The 22067-nt window shown below is 46.8% G+C and overlaps 2 protein-coding genes across 6 annotated transcripts in view; one reads left to right on the forward strand and one right to left on the reverse strand.

Moving 5' to 3' along the window:
- Fsip1 (fibrous sheath interacting protein 1) overlaps positions 1 to 3789 on the forward strand; it is a 117542-nt gene extending 113753 nt beyond the window's left edge. For all 4 annotated transcript variants that reach the window (XM_060371512.1, XM_060371515.1, XM_021661325.2 and 1 more), the window contains one exon: positions 1640 to 3789. In XM_060371512.1, coding sequence (XP_060227495.1) covers positions 1640 to 1674 — 35 coding nt within the window. In that variant the 3' untranslated portion in view covers positions 1675 to 3789. The remainder of the gene's footprint in view (positions 1 to 1639) is intronic.
- A 2392-nt stretch (positions 3790 to 6181) lies between these two features.
- Positions 6182 to 21814, reverse strand: Thbs1 (thrombospondin 1). Of its 2 annotated transcripts, none has more exons than XM_060372122.1 (22): positions 21611 to 21814; positions 21004 to 21098; positions 20148 to 20707; positions 19296 to 19371; positions 18875 to 19074; positions 18652 to 18774; positions 17779 to 17872; positions 16008 to 16181; positions 15344 to 15520; positions 14862 to 15035; positions 14477 to 14604; positions 14206 to 14358; positions 13629 to 13847; positions 13091 to 13198; positions 12279 to 12438; positions 12027 to 12145; positions 10540 to 10774; positions 10131 to 10358; positions 9694 to 9965; positions 9190 to 9287; positions 8945 to 9084; positions 6182 to 8219 (listed from the first exon to the last, which is right to left on the reverse strand). In XM_060372122.1, the coding sequence occupies exons 2-22, from the start codon at positions 21068 to 21070 to the stop codon at positions 8212 to 8214; spliced, it is 3513 nt and encodes a 1170-aa protein (XP_060228105.1). In that variant the 5' UTR covers positions 21071 to 21098; positions 21611 to 21814; the 3' UTR covers positions 6182 to 8211. The 2 variants fall into 2 exon arrangements, with proteins under 2 accessions (XP_060228105.1, XP_060228104.1); XM_060372121.1 differs by having other exon boundaries at positions 18875 to 19077.
- Between the last annotated feature and the right edge of the window lie 253 nt (positions 21815 to 22067).

Consider the following 22067-nt stretch of genomic DNA (forward strand, 5'->3'; position numbering starts at 1 on the left):
TCAACCTCACATTCGTGTCTTCATCTTTCCCTCTCAACTCACATTTCTCTCCTGGTTCCCATTTCTTTACTTACTTAGGTCAAAATTGGAGTCGTTATTGAGTTGTCTTTTTCCTTGCTTGTTACTTCTAACCTCCCCAGGCTCTACACTCTCAAGTGTTTTGTTCCCTTCTCCAGTGTCTCTCAAGCTCAGCCTTTCCCCCCTCCCTTTTCCACCATTGACAACTGCTACTACATTTTCTCAGAGGACACATTTGATGACAACATTTCTCATGACAGTTGGTGGCGGGACACTACCTGTTGAATGAGTTCTCACTTCTTTTACTCACTGTTGAAGGCCTCCACAGTCTGACCAGAAGTTCCCCTCTTGTCAGACTCTGATTAGTCACCCGAATGCGATTCTGGCCACAGCTAGATGAATCTTGGAACTTCAAGTTCTTGGCTATCTGTAGCCCAGACAGGTTCAGGTGCCCCTTCAATGGACAGCAGCTACCCTCCCAACCATACCACCAATGCTATGTGTTCTTTCAATGGAGACTGAACATAAACCCGTCCTCTTTGTTCATCCCGTTAACCATGTCTGTCTCACTGAATGTTTGAGTATGTTGCCTTTCTATTGGATCACCTTATGTATATTGCCTTGATACTTTTATGTCCACATGCAACCTCCTTAATATCAGATGACTTTTTAGAGAGCGGAATACTATGGATACTGCTGTTGTGATTATAGAAATGCAGGGATCTGTGTGACATAATGATTTCATCTTTTGGATACACACCCAAACTGAGATTTCTTGAGTGTGTGCAGGCCCTTGAGTCAACCTTGAGTATCTTTCCTAAAGAGACATCTATCTTGTTTTTTAAAGCATGTTCTTCTACTGGGACCCAGGGCTTGCCAGTTAGGTTCATTTATCTATATAACCACTGTACAAGTTCTCAAGTTCCCACTGTATTTTCTAATTTTCTAGGTTGTAGGGGGTGACTTTACTTTCAGCATGGCTGACACTCAGAGTAGGATATGTTCTTGCTGTGGAGGCTGTCACGTGTGTCCTAAAGTTTAATAAGGTCCTCAACTTCTATTCAGAAGATGACAGTCACAACAAGCACGTTCTCTAGACATTGCCAATGTTCCCTGGGTACCTCTCCCAGCTGAGGATCATAAATCTAGGCTATAAAATGAGTAGGCCACAGTCACTGCTCTGAGATACTTCTCAATGAAGATGAGCGCTCACACATGTGGGCCCAGTGTAACAGCTTCAAGATGACACATTCTCCCCCCTCTCTTTTAAGAAAAAAAAAGCAACCATCCCTCATCTATCTTACATGTAGCATTTACTTTTGTCTTCAGCCTACTCCTCAGAAACTTAGTAGAAAGCAAAAAGGTAATGTTGATGTCATCCACTAAATCGTCAATCTCTTAAGCCCCCAATTGTTTTCTGAACTATCACCTCAGTGAAGACAGACACTTTTTATTTTCCTCACAGACATTGTCTGTATTTTGTGGTGATTATTCTATAATATCAGAAAGGCTATGCTCATTATATTATACAGTAAAATGAATGACTTAATAGATTGACTGATTTTTCTTAATTATTTATGTCTTTCTGATTGTATAATCACTGTGGTTATTTTGTTTGCAGATGAACAGCAGCCCGAAGATGCTGTGGATGAATGAAAAGAATGTGAAGCATAACTTTCTAGGGTGAAGCTTAAGAAAGTTGGAAATTAACTTGCAGTGTATTTTTTTCTGTGTTCTTTGTATTCAGTGAATGCATCTTAGAGCCTATTCCTCAAATGATTTCAACATTTGGGTTCCCTTCTTTGCTGATTATATTTCTTTGATATGTTTGAAACTTGGGGTATAAATGTTTGGCGGGTTTTAGTCATCGAAATTCCTGGGAAATTTGTTTACAACTATTTTGCTAATCTTACAATCTTAAGGATACTGTATAAAAACCAACATTGTAATGTATGCATGCTGTACTAAGTCCAGTGGGCATGAATTCATTGCTTTCTATTTGTCACTTTTGGGGGGGCAGTGCTGGGGATTGAACTTATGACCTTGTGCTTTTGGTGCAGGCATTCCGTCACTAAGCTGTATCCATCCCTCTACACTGGGTTTTCTGTGTCTCAACTCTATGATGATACAGGTGGCTTTCTCTTCTGCCTTTGTTTTCCCTTCTTTCTGCCCATCCAATGTTCGTCCTTCAGAACAGCTCAACTTGGGAAGAAATGAGCTCCTGAAACAAAGGAATGTTGGCAGAGTCTGTGCTATCCTGCTAGCGATGATAGCTTTCTTTTTAATTGATTTATTATTTATTATAATTTATTCACTTTGTATTTCAGCTGTAAACCCCTCCCTCATCTCCTCCCTGTCTAATCCTCTCTCCCTCTTCCTCCACTATGTCCCTCCCCTAGTCCACTGATAGGGGAAGTCCTCCTCCTCTACTATCTGACCCTAGCCTATCAGGTTTCATCAAAACTGGCTGTGGCATCTTCTTCCTCTGTGGCCTGGCAAGGCTCCCTTCCTACACCCCTGCCCCTTTCTTAAGTGTGATGGATTATTTATCACTCTCAGTTTGATAAGTTCTTCTGAAGTTTGGGCCTTTGGCATGCAGGGAATAAAGGTGAACCGTATTAAAAGAAAGTCTGCGGCATTATCCTTCTCAGCAGACACAGAGAAGGAAGAAGGTTTGTCCAGCTCTGAGCTAGTAATCTGATCTCCTGAGAAGGCTTCATGCCCACACGTGTAAGTTACGTTGGCCTCGTAGATGGAAGTCTAGTTTATTTCTAGTTCATCATAAGCTGACCGTGGCCCCAACTTTAACACAGTTTGGATTACTGCACGTACAGCATTGCTCATTTTTGCTAGCATGCCTTTGTTGGCCCTGCCTGATATTAACGATTGCTTACACATTTTCCTGACTTGTTGAAATGAGGAAATCTGTAGCTACTATTTTAAAGGGCATCCACATTCCTAGGGACATCTTTATCTAGTCTTTCTATTTCAGTTGACTATTCATTTCTGTTAATTTTGTTTTTGAAGTACAGGAGATTGAACCCAGGGCCTTGCACATGCAAGGTAAGCACTTTAGCACTGAGCCATACTCCCAGCCTACTATTTGTCCATTTAAAAAAAGCAATGGCACTATTCCTAATTGTCTGAGAAAGCGCCAGATTGATTTCCAAAGTGGTTGTACAAGTTTACATTCCCACCAGCAGTGGAGGAGGGTTCCCCTTTCTCCACATCCTCTCCAGCATGTGTTGTCACTTGAGCTTTTGATCTTGGCCATTCTGATGGGTGTAAGGTGAAATCTCAGGGTTGTTTTGATTTGCATCTCCCTGATGACTAAAGACTTTGAGCATTTCTTTAAGTGTTTCTCTGCCATTCGATATTCTTCTACAGAGAATTCTCGGTTTAACTCTGTACCCCATTCTTTAATTGGATTACTTGATTTGTTGCTTTTTAACTTCTTTAGTTCTATATATCTACTGGATATTAACCCTCTGTCAGATATAGGGTTGATGAAGATCCTTTCCCAGTCTGTAGGCTGTTGTTTTGTTCTATGATAGTGTCTTTTGCTTTACAGAAACTTTTCAGTTTCATGAGGTCCCATTTATTGATTTTTGATCTTAGAGCCTGTTTTGTTGGTGTTCTGTTCAGGAAGTAGGAGCAGCCTAACTAGGCCACAGAGGAAGACATTGCAACCAGTTCTGGTGAGACTTGATAAGCTAGGGTCAGATGGAAGGGGAGGAGGTCCTTCCCTATCAGTGAATTTAGAGAGGGGCACTGAAGGAGATGAGGGAGGGAGGGTGGGATTGTGAGGGAGTGAGGGAGGGGGCTATAGCTGGGATACAAAGTAAACTGTAATTAATATATAAAAAAATTAAAAATAACAAAAAAGCAACGGCATACACTGATGTCCATGTCCTACAGTGTGGCATCAAATAATCTTAATGCCTGAGTTTTGCTGGCATCAAATGCCTGCAAAAGTGAAAAATCACAATTTTCGGTTCTCCCTGGATGATTGTGATACTTCCTGGGTACTGAAGAATCTGATGGGAACAATCAGAGGGCAGGGGTTGGTGTAGTGAGCATTTGGAGTAGGACAGAGGGAAGCCATTGCTGCCCACCAGCCTTTCAGAAGGTTCAGACTTTCTGTGTCCATGCTTTCCTTGTATTTGAGGTATGTGCATGAAAGGGCCATGGAGAGACAGAGAGACAGAGGAAGGAGAGGAGAGAGAAAAGGGAAGGTAAGAGAAAAACAGAAAAAGAAACCATTTCTATGGGAATTGTATAGGCTGATAACTTTGCAGAATGCCTCTGCAGATGGTGTTTGAGATACAAGGAGCTTGGGAGTCAGGTAAGAGGAAACACAAAATGACATCCAATAATGAACTTTTTAATTAAAAGGACTAACATTATTCCGTAGCATGTCAGCTGGAAAGTAGCAAGGGTGGATAAGCAAGATAGACCACTAATTTAACAGGCAATCTCCTGATTCAAAAACCAAACCAGCTGGGGTGTTTTCTCCAGAACAAGAAAGTGAATATATAATATATATAATTCTCTCTCTATATATAGATATAATCTACATATAGAGTTGTATATATATATATATAGAGAGAGAGAGAGAGAGAAAGAGAGAGAGAGAGAGAGCTGTTATACTTTAGGAAGGAATTAAGGGGTGGTAGTATTTTTCTAGACAGCACTCTTTCAGTAAGCCACCAGCACCACCCTAGTTGTAAATTCTCTAGTTTATGACCTTTCATCCAAACATAACAATCAACTCCTGTGTGAGTCAAAAATCTATCATCCGGATGATGTAATTCTAGTTTTGAACAACTCTTCAATCTGTTATAACCTCCTGACTTGAAGGCCGTTCTCACAGTGAAATGGAACAAGATAGGCTAAAAACTCCTATCTGGCCAGTTTTTTTTCTGCCTCGTCTTGGCGTTCTCCTCTGGCAGGTTTGCTCCAACATTTTGCTAAAAATTAAATAGAACTCTCCTCCAGAAAGCCAGGTATCAAACCATCTTAGAGAAACGGATGCCACGTTTCTGGTACTCACTGCCTTCAGATCATCTCCCCGGCTCATGCTAGTTTGCTTCACTGTGGGTCTTTAAGATGATGGGGCACTTGGTCTTCATGCCAATTCAGTGGTCTTTTCAACAGAGAAGGTCAGCCAGGGAGGCAGATTCCATCTCTCACAGCCAATTCTTCCCAGCCTTTCTCAGACCTCAAAGCCAGATCTTTCACGGAGTGGGATTCCTTTATGGATCTGTTTATCAGAACTCGAAATTAGTTGGATCTTCAGACTCATAGTTAATCCATCCAAAACTCAAGTTCTGTTTATTGGAACAGGCTTCACGGAATAATTGAGCACTCCCAAACATTCTTTCCAAAATGTACATTGTTGTAACAAAATGATGTGTGTGTGTGTGTGCGTGTGTGCGTGTGTGTGTGTGTGTGTGTCTAGTTTTGTGGATGTGAGTACAGGTGCCTACAGAGGCCAGAAGGGGCCAGCAGCTGCCCAGGAAGCGGTGTTACAGGAGATTGTGAACTGGCCCATGGGATGCTATGATTAGGGTGATTAGGGTCCTCTGCAAGAGCAGTTGGTGTATTAACCCTCCTAACTGCTGAGCCACCTCGATTGCTTCAACTTTGCATTTTCTTAGTTTTCTGTTCTTGACCCAAAGTGTGTGTTCTCCAAAATACATTACTTGAGCACTTGGCTAAGTTCCAGGACGCCTCCTCCCTTACACTTCTCTGAGAGCCACTGTCCAGTAATCCTGACGCCATCACCCAGAGTCAGAAACATCACATGTTCCCACAGCTGTCCTTGCCTTTGTCACCACTGTTCCTTTTAGAAACAGAACTGGACTTTGAGGATTTAATGCAAGACCCTTAATATTAATAGAACGCTGAAATGTATTCTTTGTGGGGAGGCTTGGGACTCAAGGGTCATTTTTATTTTATGTTTTTCCTGTGGCAGACATACGCTTTTTTTTCTTCCAAAACTCTAGCAAATATACTTTCTGAGTCTAGTGCCTGTCAATCATACAGCGAGTGTGAATGTTATTTCCTGCCATGCTATATATGTGCTATTGGTTAGGAATGGCTTTTCTCACACCCCATGAGAGCAGTCAGGAAAGAACAAAACAAACACGAACACAAGAAGTATAAATATAAATTTCCATGATTTATTGTTGTTCCTTGTACATAAGAAACAATAATATACAAGTTACACTGCTTTAGAATGTAAAATGGATAAAAATGTGTACAAAAAAAGCACATTCCTAGAAAAAAAGGTATTGGCAAATAGTAAAAACTGGGGAGTAAAAAGCAAAAAAACAAAAACAAAAACAAAGAAACAAACTAAAACGAAACAAGAGAAACCAACATTTCTTCAATTCAGTGTGCAAACATATAAAAATAGAAATACTAACTCTACCAGGCAGTATTTCCTGATAAATTATTTAAATAGCGTATCTACATAGTCTGAGATCTCTATTCCAATGGCAATGATAAAATAATTTATAAAAATAAAGCAACGGTGTACAAGATGATAGAACAAAACCAGAACGTTGAGAAGTTGTATTTAACATTTCCAAGCCATTTCTTTATTGGGCTCGCCCTCTGCGAAGGATTTTTACGCTATGTACAACACCGACTTTTTAGACATGACAGTAGTTTTAAGTTTGTTGACACTTAAACTCTTTCTACTTGATCCAAAATTCTTTACTCACTCACACAACAAATGAGGTAATATTGGTATATAAGTTCCACCTTTGTCTCTTTTGGGAAAATGGGAAAAAAAAAAAAAAAAAGAAGGTGATTACGTTTTCGTCTCCCTGGAAGTAGGCAGGAGGGGTGGCCGGGCCTAGCCTTAGAGCGCTCATGGGTTCCTTTATAAGGAGAAACCTGTGCAAATGGGCAGCCACCTAATTCCACCTGAAAATATAGAGAAAACAAAGGGGGAGAGCCAGAGGAGCCCCAATCATTCACTCTAAGCCTGCAAATGAAAAGCAGCCACTTCCACCGGCTTTCCACACATTGGTTTTTGGAGAGATTTGCTGATCCGACTCAGCTACCTGCTTGCAAACGTTTGCCATCTGCAAGGTAATTCCAGGTAGAACAGGGTCAATAAATAATCTGTATTTACAATCTTACAGTCATAAAGACTCACTACGAAGATGATTCAGACAGTCCCACACTTCCTGTTTTCAGTAACAATCCTTCAGACGGGTCCTCCAAAATAGGGAGAAAAAAAATAAATATATTACATCGTTAAACAAAACCCAGAAGAGAATTGGAAAAACTCCAAGGTAATTGAGGGGGGGAAAGAAGAGAGAAAAGGAATGTTTTAGGTTGATAGAAACTTTGTGCCTTTCTAACCATAAAATAAAGGCGCACCGCCCCTCCTTCAGGGGCAGCTAGAGCTCACTGAGATGGTGGGGTTCTGCTGTCCCGCAGTATCTGCAACGTTGCACATGCAGAACAAACCAACAGTTCTAGCGTGACCAGCCAAGGGCAGCCAGCACGGCCTCACACTTCTCACCCCTACTCTGGCCACTGCAGGTGATGCGTGAAAGCTGGAAGTCTGGAGGAGCCAGCCTTTCACTCAAGTGCCTGTATCGAGGTCACACCGTCAATATGAGGAAATGCAGTGACTCTTGCTGTCCCCTTTCAGTACCGAGCAAGTAACAGCTCTTCCGTGTTTTCTTCATTTAGTTGTCTCGGGAATGCATCCTTGCTGTGCTTTGGCTCCTCTCTCCCCACTCCTGAGGACCTAGGTCAGGGGTGGTTCGGTGGTGAGTTCTGGTGAGTCCTTCTCTCTCAGACATGCCTGAAAATGCTCCGGGTGCTGCTCAGAGATGGCCTCACAGAAGCCCTGGCTCTGTGAGCCAGGCAGAACGGAGTCGGCACCTTCCCAGCGAGAAGGAAGTAGATGCTTTTGCATTTACAAAGCAAACCAAAGTAATTCTTCTTGTTCTTGAAAGAGGCTTTCTCCTGCTTTAAGGGCTGAGTGCTGAGTCTGGGTTTGAAAACTGTGTTTTCCTGAGGCAGGTCACCTCCTCTAGAAGTCCACACTATTGCAAGAAGAGAAGCAAGGAAGGCGAGGAGAAGTGATCCTGGCAGGCGGGTTTTCTCTAGCCCTTGGTTCCAGAAGGTGCAATGCCAGCGCTGGTTATGATCGGCAGCTAATGATTAGGAATCTGTTAAGTAAACAAAGATGTACAGAAATGAAAACGAATCAGCCAGCTCACAACCATCTTACTATGATCATCAGGCTAGCGACCAGCTCTCTAGCTTGAACGGGGACAGAATCATGAGTCACTACCCCAGCCGCCCTCCCCATTAGCGTATCTACTCGTGTCGTCCTTGTTCAGGTCATGTTTAGGTAGCCATGTTGGTGAGGCTTTACTCTTGATGTCTTTGGTCTTAACACTCAATGCCTCTGAGCATGCAGACAGTGGACTCCATAAATATGTACTAAGCACTTAATTCTGTGGTAGGTCCAATGCTAGACTCAGAGTTTGAAGTAACCATGTGAAGAAAATGGAGGCAGCAAAGCTAAAGCTACTAGTGAAAATTAGTGCTCTTTCTGCTGTTGGTCTTGAGAAGGACAGTAAGTGCTGTGATGGCATGAATAAAACCAAGTGTGAGAGAGATAAACACAGAATAAAGTGTCAGTAGCAAGGGCTAATATTTGTAGCTGATTGTCTGCCTCTGACCTGTGTAGGAAGAGTTCAGGGACTACTGGGCAAACTAATATTCCTGATAGGGATTCAGGATTCCATAGACAGCATTTCATGTTCAGCATCGTATCCTCAAAGGCAAAATAGAAATGACTAGCCGTGTCCACAGACCCTCCCATCACTGTCATCCTTATTAATCTGTAGACATGTTAACTGTACAATCATCACAGTGCCGCTTGTACCTCGACACTCGTACTTCATGTCTGAGAAGAACACCATTTCTTGAGAGAAGACAAACAGGCCTAGTCTACCACCAGCGTAAGTTTTGTCATAGATGGGTCCTGAGTCGGCCATGATTTTCTTTCCTTCATACATCACCACTCTGCAAAGAAAAAAAAAATCTCATTCGTGAGACTGCTACTTCTTGGTCTTATCCTTTGAGCCTATTAGGTGGGACCACAGGGAAATTGAATCGCTGCAGTCTTACCTGATAAAGCCTGTCTTTGGCCTGTGGCTGAGGCGCCATCTATAAGCAGTGAAGTCTTTCCAGCCTATGTGACGAGGGTCATGCCACAGGGTGCGCACCTGAAGGAAAAGTACCGGAAGAGGTTGAAACACGGTCCCCTCTGAAGGTTCGTATTTCATCCCACAAGAAACTGCTTAAAAGGCACTGAGTTAACCTCTATTTGGAGAGGGGGCAGTGTAGAGTTTCCCCCAAGGCATCTCTCATTTACAATGTATAAAGCTGAGGCAAGAAAAGGAAAGGAGGTTTTTTTTGTTTGCAGCAGCCGAAGCTGCCTGTGGATTTAAAGGGCAGCTCTTGGTCAGAGCCCCACTCCCTTCCTGCACACCCTTATAGTTTTGTACCTCGGTTGACGAGGCTGGGAACTTGACAGCTATGACTCCCTAGTGGAAACTTGGCCGAAGCATTGTCTCCCGTGCTCTCCAAGGGCCCCATCAAGGCTCCCTTCCAGACGAGGTGGCTTCTCACCTGGCCAGGGGTGTTTCCTGTGTGCCACAGAGCATTCCGCAGGTGCTCGCCAGGCCCCGTGGTGGAATTCACAACCTTGACGGACAGGCCGGAGTAGCCCTGAGCCCTCGTGGGGTTGGTGTCCCAGTAGGACTGGGTGACCTGTTTCCACATGACAACGTAGAAGCGGCTGCTGGACTGGTAGCCGAACACAAAGCCAGCGTAGTCATCATCCCTCTCAGTGTTGATGAAGAAGGTACCACTGAAGTCCACAGCGTTAAACTCATCGTAACCTGGAGGGCAAGGCCAGAGGCAGATTAAAGACTGGCTTTTACGGGGTCCTCCACAACCTTCCCAGAATATCCCGAGTGGCCAAAGGCCACAGGTCCGATGGTCAGATTTCACATTTGCTTCCTATGGTTTTACTCCCACCTGGCTCTAAGGAGCTCACTACTTACCCACAGCAAGTCCAGGGTCACAGTTTACAGTCTGGACAAGTTCTTTGCCCTGATGGCGCACAACCCAGTTAGGGTCATTTTGGGAGGTCCCTTTGGGATCTAGGGGAATCATCTGGAACCGACGGAAATCGGTTTCACTGATGTCAACATTCTCAGGACAGATGTCATCAATGTCTGGCACATTGTCATGGTCAAAGTCATCTTTGCAGGCGTCACCTCGGCCATCACCTAAGGTCAAAGAAGGCAAAAGTTCAGTGAAATTCTGAAATGCCGTTATGAGTGGGTCACACAGTCACCATCTTGCCAAAACTTTGTGTTTTGTTACTTTGTCCTTTCAGACACTGTTTTCATGCCTTCCATCTAGGCAGCTAAGGTGTTAAGCTGGTCAGTTGTGGCCACAGTGACTCACCATCAGAGTCCTTCTGGTCAGGATTGGGCACCAGCCTGCAGTTGTCCCTGTCATCAGGAATGCCGTCATTGTCGTCGTCATGGTCGCAGGCATCTCCTTTGCCGTCCTTATCATGGTCAGCCTGGTTGGCGTTAGGCACGTAGGGACAGTTGTCCAGATTGTTCTGATGGCCGTCCTCATCGATGTCCTGGTTGCTGTCACAGGTGTCCCCTATGCGGTCTGAGTCAGAGTCCAGCTGGAAGAGCATCAACAGAGGGTGAATCAAATAAAGGTCAACCATACTCCAGACCCTGTGTCATGATGGCCATCCATGCAGACCATCTGCATAATGTGTATGAGACAGCAATTACTTTTTCATTTTGAAAGCATCTGGCCTTCTACATCTATTTCGCAAAGATTTCACCTTTTGGCTCAGATAAAGTGAAACTCTAAAATTTTTTTCACAACAGATTTTTTTTCAGAGTACTTAGCATTCAGTATGTGTGAGATGTTTAGGGGATGATATATATATATATATATATATATATATATATATATATATATATGTTTTCTTGCTTAGAGGATGGTATGTATATGTTTTCTTGCCAGCATTAATGCTCTTTGCTTTTGAGATTTTTGTATGATGTTTGAATTTGCTTGTAAAAGTTATTCTGGTCTGAGGAATCAAACACCCATTCAGGGAGTTAAATGCTGTTGAAGATCTCTAATGTCTGCTAGACCCAAACTCAAGGCAGGTCTCAGTGCCGTGTGAGCTGCAGCTAAAGCAGGCCACTCATGGTTTCCCGTTATGATGGCTCGAAGTCATCTTGCTTCTAGTGTGATACAACATCGTAAGGGTAAGTATTAGAAGAAACTTGAGCTCTCATTTCTCTAATCCTTAGGAAAACGTTCTATTAAAATTTCTGATTGCTGATAGAACCATCATTTTAGGAAAAAGGAAAACTGATTAAAAAAAAACTTTATTCCTGGAAAATTGTGATGCACAGTGACTAAAAGGGAAACTCTCTGTACTGGAAACCTGCTGTTAACTCCCACTTGCAGCGCCCACAGCTCGGGAGAAGACTGTGAGCCTGGGTTCATTGGGAGAATGGGGGAAACCAGACTTCCTCCGTCCCTGAGGAGTATTTTAGTGATTTCTCTCCAGACTCTGTTCCTAGCCATCAAAACGGTGTTTATTTTGCTTCTGAACACTGCCTTCCTCTCAGTTTTCCATGCATCGGAGATCTGTCAGCCTCAGCTCTTTGTTTTGTTTAATTTATCTTAATGGTGGCCACCAGAACAAAGTTACAAGATTTCTACACTAATCTCTGGGAGTGTTTGCCACGGGGCCCATGTCAGGTCAACTCTCTACAGGCACACACTGCAAATGGCTCTGGGGATCACTGGGAAACCCAGTCTGAAGTTTATCGAACTCACTTCACTGTCTTAAAGGCTTAGAAAGGGAGACACAATACCTCACCGAGAGATTCTGAAAGGAGTTCACCTACCTGGTCTGGATTATGTTCCAGGGGACAGTTGTCACACTGGTCTCCAACCCCATCCATGTCAGTGTCCCGCTGGTCCACATTGTAAACATACTGACAGTTGTCTCGCTCATTGAGGATTCCTATGGGGGAAGGGGCACACGAAAGCTGAGTCCTGCAGCCCCACGTATTTCGAGCAAAGCACACACGAACAGCCACCAAGTAAACCGTGGCTGTCCCCGTCCCCGCGGGCCGCCAAGCCAGGGAGCGCCTTACCATCTCCGTCGATGTCCACCGCACAGGCGTCTCCCTCCCCGTTGTTGTCTGTGTCTGCCTGGTCAGGGTTGTGGTTGTAGGGGCAGTTGTCACAGCGGTCTCCCACATCATCTCTGTCATAGTCGTACTGGGCTGGGTTGTAATGGAACGGACAGTTGTCCTGCAAAGAGGAGAAGTGGACACTCTATGGTGCTGCCTGGGAAATCAGCTGATGCCTTCAGCCACACACATAGTATTAAATGCCCTCAAATACAGACAACCCTGCAGTATTTTGTTTGGTTTTTAGTACTTGGTCAATATAGTGAGTATTCAGCACAAGTAAAATTCCAAGACAGGATGACACGATGGAGGAAAAACTGGATCCTTTTTGGTTATTATTACGAGAATTATATAGACATATAAGATCTATCTATCTATCTATCTATCTATCTATCTATCTATCTATCTATCTATCATCTATATCTATATATCTAAGAAAATATATAGCTGCATCGTCTCAACTCATTATAAAAATACATTCATTTAGACATTATATCTGACTTGAGTCTGGTGGCCAGAATGCCATGTGTACACACTATGATTTCTCAAATTGGGGGAATTTGTAGTGAAAAATTGAACTCTCACTTTAACAACTCCTTTAGCACCATCTGTGTCCTCAAGTCGCTGAGACACAGTGACAAGTTTCTAATTATTCTCTGTATCAGTTTGGTACATGTTTTTGCTATCACTCAGCAATGCCCCCGAATCCTGGTGTTCCAGGCCGTCTTTGTACCACAAGGATGAAGGAGGAATGGAGAGCATTTTGTCCCTACCCTGTCATCCGGGATTTTGTCATTGTCGTCATCATCATCACAGGCATCGCCAATTCCGTCTTTGTCATAGTCTTCCTGCCCTGAGTTGGGAAGGTTGGGGCAGTTGTCCTAAGAAAAAAAGAGACACACGTGTGACAACTACAGTTAATGTTCCCTTGCTTCTCACACATGAGGGGCCCCACTAGGACACCCTAATTATAACGCTCAGGTGTGGGCATGTGTTTATGGGAAGGTGAAGCCACGAAAGGTATTTTGGCAGGTTATGCATGTGGAGGTTGTGTAAATGCTCCAGGCTTCATACATGCTGTGAACACAAGTCACACCCTGCAAGGTACCAATAGGACTAATCTCTGTGGACAAAAGAATTGTGTCTGGGATACAAAGGCCAAAGGGGCCTGCCCGGTTCCTGACCTTGACACCAAATGACTCCGTGTTAAGGAGAGTTAATGCCCTTCCGCCTTTGGGAGGTCTGATCTTCTCTTCGTTTTCAGTTTCTCACATTCCTGAGTGAGAAGCCCAGGAGGGAGGCTGGCTGTACCTTTTTGCAGTGGTACGTTGCATTGGCCACGCACACCAGGTTCTCGTTCGGCCAGCCGTCCAGGTCCGTGTCCTCTCCGCAGATGATGCCGTTGCCTGCGTAGCCAGGCTTGCACTCACAGCGGTACATGGGGTCGCTGTAGTGGCCCAGGTAGTTGCATTTGGCATTCTTGTTGCAGTCGTGCGTCCCGTCCGTGCAGGGGTTTTGAGGCTTGCACACCTGAGGGCAAAGCATCCCAGCGCTGTCACGGGATGTTTAAAAGTCCCAAGACTCCACATTGCCCAGCTCCCTCCCCTCCTGAAGCGGACAGAGGCCTCGTTTCGGGGAGAGGTGGGATTCCCCTGCCCCTCTCCGTTCTCTCTGAGGATCTCCAGGCTCTTGGCAAATGCTGTTTTATGCTGAATTTTCTTGGAACTGCTCAGCACGTGCAAGCCCAGTCTGACCACGGCTTCTTGCAGCACAGCATTTTCAAGTGGCTGCCCAGCCACAGGTCTAAGACTGTGCATTCGCTGCCTTCTCTCTCTGCTGTTTGGTCAGGGACAGCCCTCTTCTACTCTGTCTCGTTTGTCTACTGTACCTGTTTGTTGGCCATGGCATGTTCGACGCCTCGGCCAAAGGGCTGTGGGCCGGTGAATCTTGGCGGGCAGGGCAGGCAGTTGTAACCAGGGTCTGTGTTCTTACACCGATGTTCTCCGTTGTGATTGAAGCAGGCATCGGGCACCTCTTTGCACTATGGAGGAAGTGAGAGTTTGCTTAACACTTGGAAGATGCGGTTTTAAAACGGAAGGGCCCTGGGCCAGGTTAGCCGCTCTCTTCATCGTGATAATGTAGAGCTGCTGGTCGCTTACCTCATCAACGTCTTGGCACTGGATGCCATTCCCACTGTAGCCAGGAGGACAGGCACCACACTTCCAGCTACCATCAGGATAGCTAGTACACTTGGCACCAGCAAAGCAGGGATTGGACAGGCATCCATCTGAGACGAGGTAAGAGACAGGTTGAGGGGTTGGGTCTAAGCTGCTGTTACTGCCATGTGCTACTTAAAAATGACACAGAATAAGACATTTGCAGGGTCTCTGTTACTGGTCATGGTCTCCCGTGTCTTACAGTAGCCAGACCACCTGCATCAATCAAAGCTGGATCCCGCCCCACAACCACTGGATGCTGACTGGAACATTCGTGAACTAGAAAGCTCCCAGGGTGGTTCTGTCCCCGGCTTCACAGCTTGCTTACCAATTGGGCAGTCCTGCTTGTTGCAAACTTGATTTTCTGTCACATCACCAACACAGTCTTTGCCTCCGAACTGGGGTGTGGGGTTGTTACAGAGCCGGCTACGTCTCTGCACTCCTCCTCCACAGGTGACAGAGCAGATGTCCCATAATGACCAGGGACCCCAGCCTCCATTGACTGTAAGGAAATGAGTCACGTGTAAAAATTCAGTTTTCAGGTGCCTCATTTGTCCCAGAAGCCTGTCCTGAGCCTGTTAGAAATGCCTTCTAACCTGGCCCATGGGAATGAGGGATGGTTGAAAATGGGTTTCTTTCTGTTTTTCTTTAAAAGAAGCTGCTGACCATGCAAGACTTTGTTTCTGTCTGTTTCTCTAGTGAGTGAGGGCCCATGCTCCATGGTCCACTGAGCTGGAGGCCGGAGATAGCAGGCAACCAGCTGGGCAGAATTTTCCTCCCCAGCTGTCCCCGGGTCAGGCGCACACTTACTCGGGCAGGCGTCTTTCTTGCAGGCTTTGGTCTCCCGAGCTTCACCTTCACAGGGCTTCCCATTCATCTGGGGACTGGGAGAGTTGCAGAGCCGGATCCTTGTAATGACACCATCACCACAGGTCACAGAACAGGACGACCACGGGGACCAGTGACTCCAGCCACCATCCTGTTTAACTGAAGAACAGACAGAGCTGATGGTCACAACTGGGGCTGCCTCGGAGGGGGCCACAAAGAAAGTCTTGACACTCAACCATTCCAGCAGGTGACCAATGGCAACTCAAACCAGCGTGTGGTAGAAACTGGCTGTTGCCACACGTCAGTGTCAGTGGAGAAACTATCGCAGGAATGATGGCATTCGGCTGTCAATAGCCTAACATTTATAGGTTGTTGGTCAAGAGCCAAGCCGTATTGTAATTGTTTCACGTGCATTATCTAGAGAAATTGCCTAAAATAACTTTATCAAGAGGGGTCTCATGTTATAGAGGAGAAGGAGCCTCAGGGAAGGAAGGTCCGTGCTCAGGTGTGCAGAGGTTGGGAGTGTAACTGAGACCAGATCCCAAGCCCAGAACCTGTGCCCTCAGGCTCCTCCCTATGCAGCTGCTCTTGGTGGTGGCAGCAAGGAGAGGAGAGAATGTTACCCCTCAGCGGCCATGATGCTTACATCTTTTGTCGCACTCCTGAATGTGGCAGGTCCGTGTCTGCACTGAGGAGCCCTCACATCTGTTGTTGAGGCTGTCACAGGAGCGACCGCGTTGCTGAATCCCATTGCCACACGTGGCAGAACAGGAAGTCCACTCAGACCAGGGAGACCAGCCATCATCAGCAGAGTCACTGGCTGTGGGAAGGAACGAGGTCTTTTAGCACCTCACAGCTAAGATAAACTGCTTTCGAGAGGGTTCTGTTTAGGGGCCTTCATGGCCGGAGGTTGCAAAGCAATAGGCTTCTTTTTAAAATCCTTATCTTTTTATACTCCTAGCTTAACGGAAGTATGATGAACAGATAGAAATTGTTGGCGTTTATGTAGACACCAGATGTTTGGCTACATAACTGTGCTGTGAAGTGATAATTGATAATGGAGCCAATTCATGTCTACCACGCACAGGCTTTTGTGTGTTGATAAAGATCAACCCTGCAAGCAAATCTTAAGCATGAACTCAAGTATCATTAACCCCTGACATGCCAGTGTGACCCACATGAGCTCTCCCTGGCCTAATGTCGAAGGGTACAGAGCGACCCTTATGGAGGAGGAAAAGTAGCACAAGTCTTGGGCCAGCGGTCCAGGGGTTCATCCCAGGCCCATCATGTGTACAGGTCTGGGGGGATGGCAGGTTCTGCCTGGTCCATACAGCTGAGTGTGCTCTCAGCGTGCATTCTCACATTCGCCCAGCCCGATTTCTCCTCTGTGCGTCTCAAGCAAGTTCCCCTCTCCTGACTGAGGACATCACAGGTGTTTCCAGGCTGATGTCCAAGAATGGCAGCACTTTAGGCAGCTGGTCTGCATCATTTCTGACTGTCAGTGATGCCCTGCTCCATGTTCGGAGGTCGGTCAGTTTGTTTTCCTCACTTGGCTGTCTGGTGTTTTCAGACACACTTTCACAAGATGAAAAAATGTTTGTTTGCTATCTGCTCAGACACTGTGATGACAATCACTGTGTCTATCAGAGGACTGAGAACTTATTTCCTTTGGCCATCAAAGAACATTGTTCCCAGCAATCCCTAGCCCAAGCTCGAGGCTTGCTAGCTTGCAGTCAGCTTCATTCCCTGTAACTTATCCCCAGGTAGATATTGGACAGGAATGAATGCACAGAAAAACGTTATTATGCCGAAATCACAACCATGGGATTGAATATTCTGAGCCATGGCTCACGTGTACAACTCTCTGTGTGTGAGTGATGGGCAATTTGACGCCCCTGATTTCTTTCTGATCCATGATGAGGCACTTTATGACTTGTGCCTTCTGCATTAAAAATTCTCCTCATCAAAGTGATTATACCAGAGACAAGCCCTGGAGGCGGTCACACAGCAGTATAGCTGCTGATATCTTTTACTACCCTGGAAATTTGACAGTTTCTGTCAATTTGCCAGTGGATAATTTTTCTCTAACAAAAAAAAGATCAATTTCTGAAAACAACCAGCCAATTACTGTATTCCTCTCCTCTCCTCACAGCACAACACCAGAATCCATAAGCTCTGCCAAGACCACTCATTGCCTATGCTATAATCCAGATGGGTGGCTAAGATTTGGTCCCTGTGGAGGCTGGGCTCGGTACAATAGACTAGCTGATAGTAACCTATGTCGATTGGCAAGATTCTGAATGGAAACGTCTGATGGAGCCGTGAGAGGCTGGGCTCCAGTGTTGTGCCCACCTGTCAGGATGCCCCCAAACTGAGCTAGCCACTGAGGAACGGTTGCACCATTTTTAGGAACTTACGCCAGCACCGTGGGCAGCATTCTCCGTCGGGGACAGTGGCGTTGGAGCACGGCATGATGGGGCAGGACACTTTCTTGCAGATGGTAACTGAGTTCTGCAAGGCAGGAGAAGGAGAGGGAAATACGTTACCGAGCACATTGCAAAGAGGCCCTTTCTGTGACATTTCTACCATCAGCCAGGACTCCTTTGGGCAGTCTTAACAGAGGGCTATCTCTCTGCTGGATCTGTAGCCCCCACTGTCACACAGTTCCAGGGCTAATTCTCGCTCCATTCTTTGGAAAAGTTCTTTGTAACTGCTACTCCGTCAGGTGTGGAAGTTACAGAACAACACATTTGCATAAGGGAAATCAAACTCTGCACTGATGTCATTCGTATATATCAAAGGCAGGTATGACTTCAGCACATGCTGCAGAAAAATGGGAACTTAGTGGAAGCTGACTCTCAAATTCAGTGATCAGTGCTTTGCACCTAAACTTTACTTTTCCTGGTGAGCTGGAGATCTGAACAGTGTTAGAGGAAACTCCCTGCCAGAGCTGAATACAAATCAGGGCTGGGCCCAAAAAAAAGACTGCTCTAAGCAGGTTTTATGTACCTGACATTCAATACCAGGCCTTTGAACTAAAGCGGGTAAATTATTCCAGTGTTTAGGCAGATTTGTTCTCTTAGTTTGTCAGCCTGGGGTATAATTAAGACTTTGATAAACCTTCTGAGAGTGGAAGAGGAATTTGTAGATCTAATAATTACATATGAAAGGAAAAAAAAACCAAAAACCAACCACTTCGGTAGCAGGCCAGAGCACAATTAGAAACGTGTGTGGTTGTTTAAGCATCTCCGGAGACTTCCGCCATCAAATAGTCTGTGAGCGTCCCTTACCTGGCAGTGACACTCAGTGCAGCTGTCTACAGTCCATTCCTCATTGTTTCTGTACTGGACTCCATTGTGAAAGCACAGGGGGGGCCGCCTCAGCTCACTGGCCAGCTCTCTGTTCTCTTCCGTCTGAAAGGGGAGAAAGCTTGTGAGCGTCCCTTCTGTCTCCCCTGTGAGACCACCTGTGGGCCGGCAAGCGGGGGATCGGGGGAGGGCAGAGGCCACTGACCACTTTTCGGATGCTGTCCTGTAGCGTGGTCACGATGGTGCGCAGGCCCCTGAGTTCCAGGACCATGCTGGAGAGCTCGTCACAGGAGAGGCCGCAGATGGCCTGCAGGTCCTTGGTTTTGTGGCCGATGTAGTTGGTGCGGATCGCAGGGCTGGAGCCATTCACCACGTTGTTGTCAAGGGTGAGGACCATGTTGGTGGCTGCTGAGAAGCAAGAGGGAACATGAGGACTCCCATAGCTGACCTCCCCAGCCCACCCTTCAGGTTCTTGGTATAAAAGACATTTCATCTGGGATTTTGTAGACCTCAACTTAGTCCCCCAGGGGGAATTTGTGTATCAGCCCCGCTGCTTACATCTCTCAGGGTGTTTTTGGTGGAATTCCCCAGAATCCTCCAAATCTCAACCACACAGGGGTACTCACAGCTGGAGCAGCCTTTGTTCCTGAGAATGTCTTCTGGGGTGGTTCCGAAGACAAACCTCACATTCTGCAGCACCCCCTGTGGGCGGAGAACACACACTGTAGGAGGCAGGGAGTGGGGGGTGGGGAAACATGGGGCGAGTGCTCAGAAAGTTTAAAAAGAACTGTTTTAAGATCGCCCTGCCAGAAGTTCACACAGATGTAAATTGCCGAACAACTGCAAAATCCCTAATTGTGTCTTCTGCCAACTTGAGTGTTTTACAAAGAATCCCAGTTATCAGGCCGCTTGGGGTACACAGGAAATGGAATCTGATACTAAGTTTGGAGGACAGGGTACTCCCCAGTGTCAAAGCCACGGTTGTAAAAAAAAAAAAAAAAGAATCTGAAAGTTAAGGTGACGAAGAAGTCACAGCAGCACGTGACCAGACTGTTACTGCTACCTTTTATCCATACTGAAGGCAACCAGAACACCCTACCAGGGACTCAGATACTGACAAAGTATCCTTCTCAAGCCAAACTGGGGGGTACATTTGATACAAGTTATTTTTCCTAAGCGCATAAGGAGTGTCTCCTACTGAAACAGGCTGAGCATTAATAGGAAAACCCATCTCTTATCTCTCCCGGGTAGCTTTGAAAGCCTGCTTCTCAGACCCTGGTATCATTACAACTTCTGACTAGAAATTAAGTTTCTCAGGCCGGGTCACCTGACCTACCAAATCTGGAGTTTGGGGTGGTGGTAAATGATTTAACGAGCCCTCTTGGGGGGGGGGGAGTCTGCTCCTCCCTGCATTTGAGAATAGTTTAGTCTCAAGATATGACCTCCGCATAGCCCTTGTGACAGGTAAGAAGATTTACCTGAAAATTGTCATTGACATCTCCCTTTGCAACGCGGAGCCTGGCAACGTTGGCCAGGTCCCTGGTGAAAATGCTCTGGATGGGAACATCCAGCTCCGCGCTTTCCATCTTATCGCAGTCAATGTAGAGTTGGGCTCGGTCTTCTTGCACAAACAGCGTGATGCTCTTCCACTGGCCGGTGGCCAGGAGAGCTTCCTCCACAGACACCACTTGTTGCTTGCCCGGCAGGCTCAGACTCAGATCCAGGGTGCCTGCCTTGCCGTTGGAGACCACACTGAAGATCTGGCCAGTATTGTCTTTCCGTTCCACGGCCAGGAGTGTGCCTCGGGTCTTCTTCATCTGCCTCAGGGAAGCCAGGAAGATGAAGCCTTTGTCAGCCCTCACAGCATCCAGTAGGTCTTGGAATTTCTCATCTGGCACAGGGGGGATGAGGTTGGCATTCTCAATCCTGAAGGCTGGGCTGGATGAGTCCAGGCCCTTCACCAGTCGGCGCCCGGGGCCCCTGCGGGCAGCTCCAGTGAGTTCAAAGATGTCAAAAACACTGTTGTCTCCCCCGGACTCTGTAAGGCAGGAGAAGACAATCAGCTTTCTAGGCTGGCCGGAGGCCATGGCTGTTAGGGGGCGAAGAAAGAACTCTTGGCAATCTCTGGCACTGAGGACCCAGAGGAAACAGCTTAGAGAGAACAGCGAGGGAGGGGTACACCTGAACTATGTTACACATCCCTGAGAGAGAGAGAGAGAGAGAGAGAGAGAGAGAGAGAGGGAGAGAGAGAGAGAGGCAGAGGGAGGCAGAGGGAGAGAGAGAGGGAGAGAGGCAGAGGGAGAGAGATAGAGAGAATGAAGATCTCAGACTCACCTGCAATGCGGTTGCTTCCGCACACATTCAACAGGAGCAGGACACCTAGCCCCCAGACCAGCTCCATGGTGGAGCCTTTGTGCTCAAAACAGAACCTGTAGCAAGAAGCACAGGAAGCCAGAGTCAGAGACCAGGTAGCAAGGTGGGAGGGCAGCAGTGTGTGTGTGTGTGTGTGTGTGTGTGTTCATTGTTGGCCCTATGTATGCCGCAAAGAAAGGCAAAAGGGATTTACTTTCCGGAGGACATCCAGTTAAAACTAAGACCGCCAGAGGCAGGGGATTGTGGTGTTCTAGGATGAAGGGCATAAAGAGACTTAAAAGTTTTTCCTTGCAGAGTCCTTTAAGACAAGACTATGGAACGTATTTGGGCAAAGGTCAGCGTGACCCGAAGACTACTCGGCGAGAACATCTTGGGGGTGTCTTGGAGGTATTGTTTGTGTACCCTAAAGGCTGGAGAGAACCGGCTCCGGAAAGTTCTCTCCAGCGGCTAGACGGGGCACGGTAAGTGACAGCTGGGGCAGGCGGAGGGAAGAGTCAGAGGTGGGGGAGTCGCCGTCTGCAGCCTGAGGCGGCAGCCAGGTGCTCAGCGGCGGCGGGAGGTGGCTTACCTGGGGGTGCCGGGGCGCAGTAGCTGGGAGCGGTGGCAAAGGCGCAGCGAAGGACAGGGACGCCGAGGCCAGCGGAGACTCGGGGGCGGCCGGGGCGCCCGGAGAGACGGGGTTGGGACTGGGTCGCTGTGTCGTCGGGATTGCCTGCAGAAGTCCGGTGGGGCCGGCTGACTCTGCGCAGTGGCTGGCTCCACCGAGGAGCCCCGGACCTTTTAAAGAGGCGTTCGCATTCCTGGGAATCGAGCTGGCCAATGAGCGTCGGGGCAGGAAGCAAGGGGAGGGGGGCGGGGGGGGAGACGGGGGAGGTGGGACGGGGGAGGGGAGGGGAACGGCTCCCCCCCTCTCCCCCCCCCCCCCCCCGTTGCCTGGCGCGCAGCTCTCGGGCTGAAAGTGAAGAGGGAGACACCGATCCTGCCCGGGAACCCTGGAACTTCTCAGAAAAATAGGTCTCCGCCCA

Source organism: Meriones unguiculatus, chromosome 18 (genome assembly GCF_030254825.1).
Source record: "Meriones unguiculatus strain TT.TT164.6M chromosome 18, Bangor_MerUng_6.1, whole genome shotgun sequence".
Taxonomy (NCBI): domain Eukaryota; kingdom Metazoa; phylum Chordata; class Mammalia; order Rodentia; family Muridae; genus Meriones; species Meriones unguiculatus.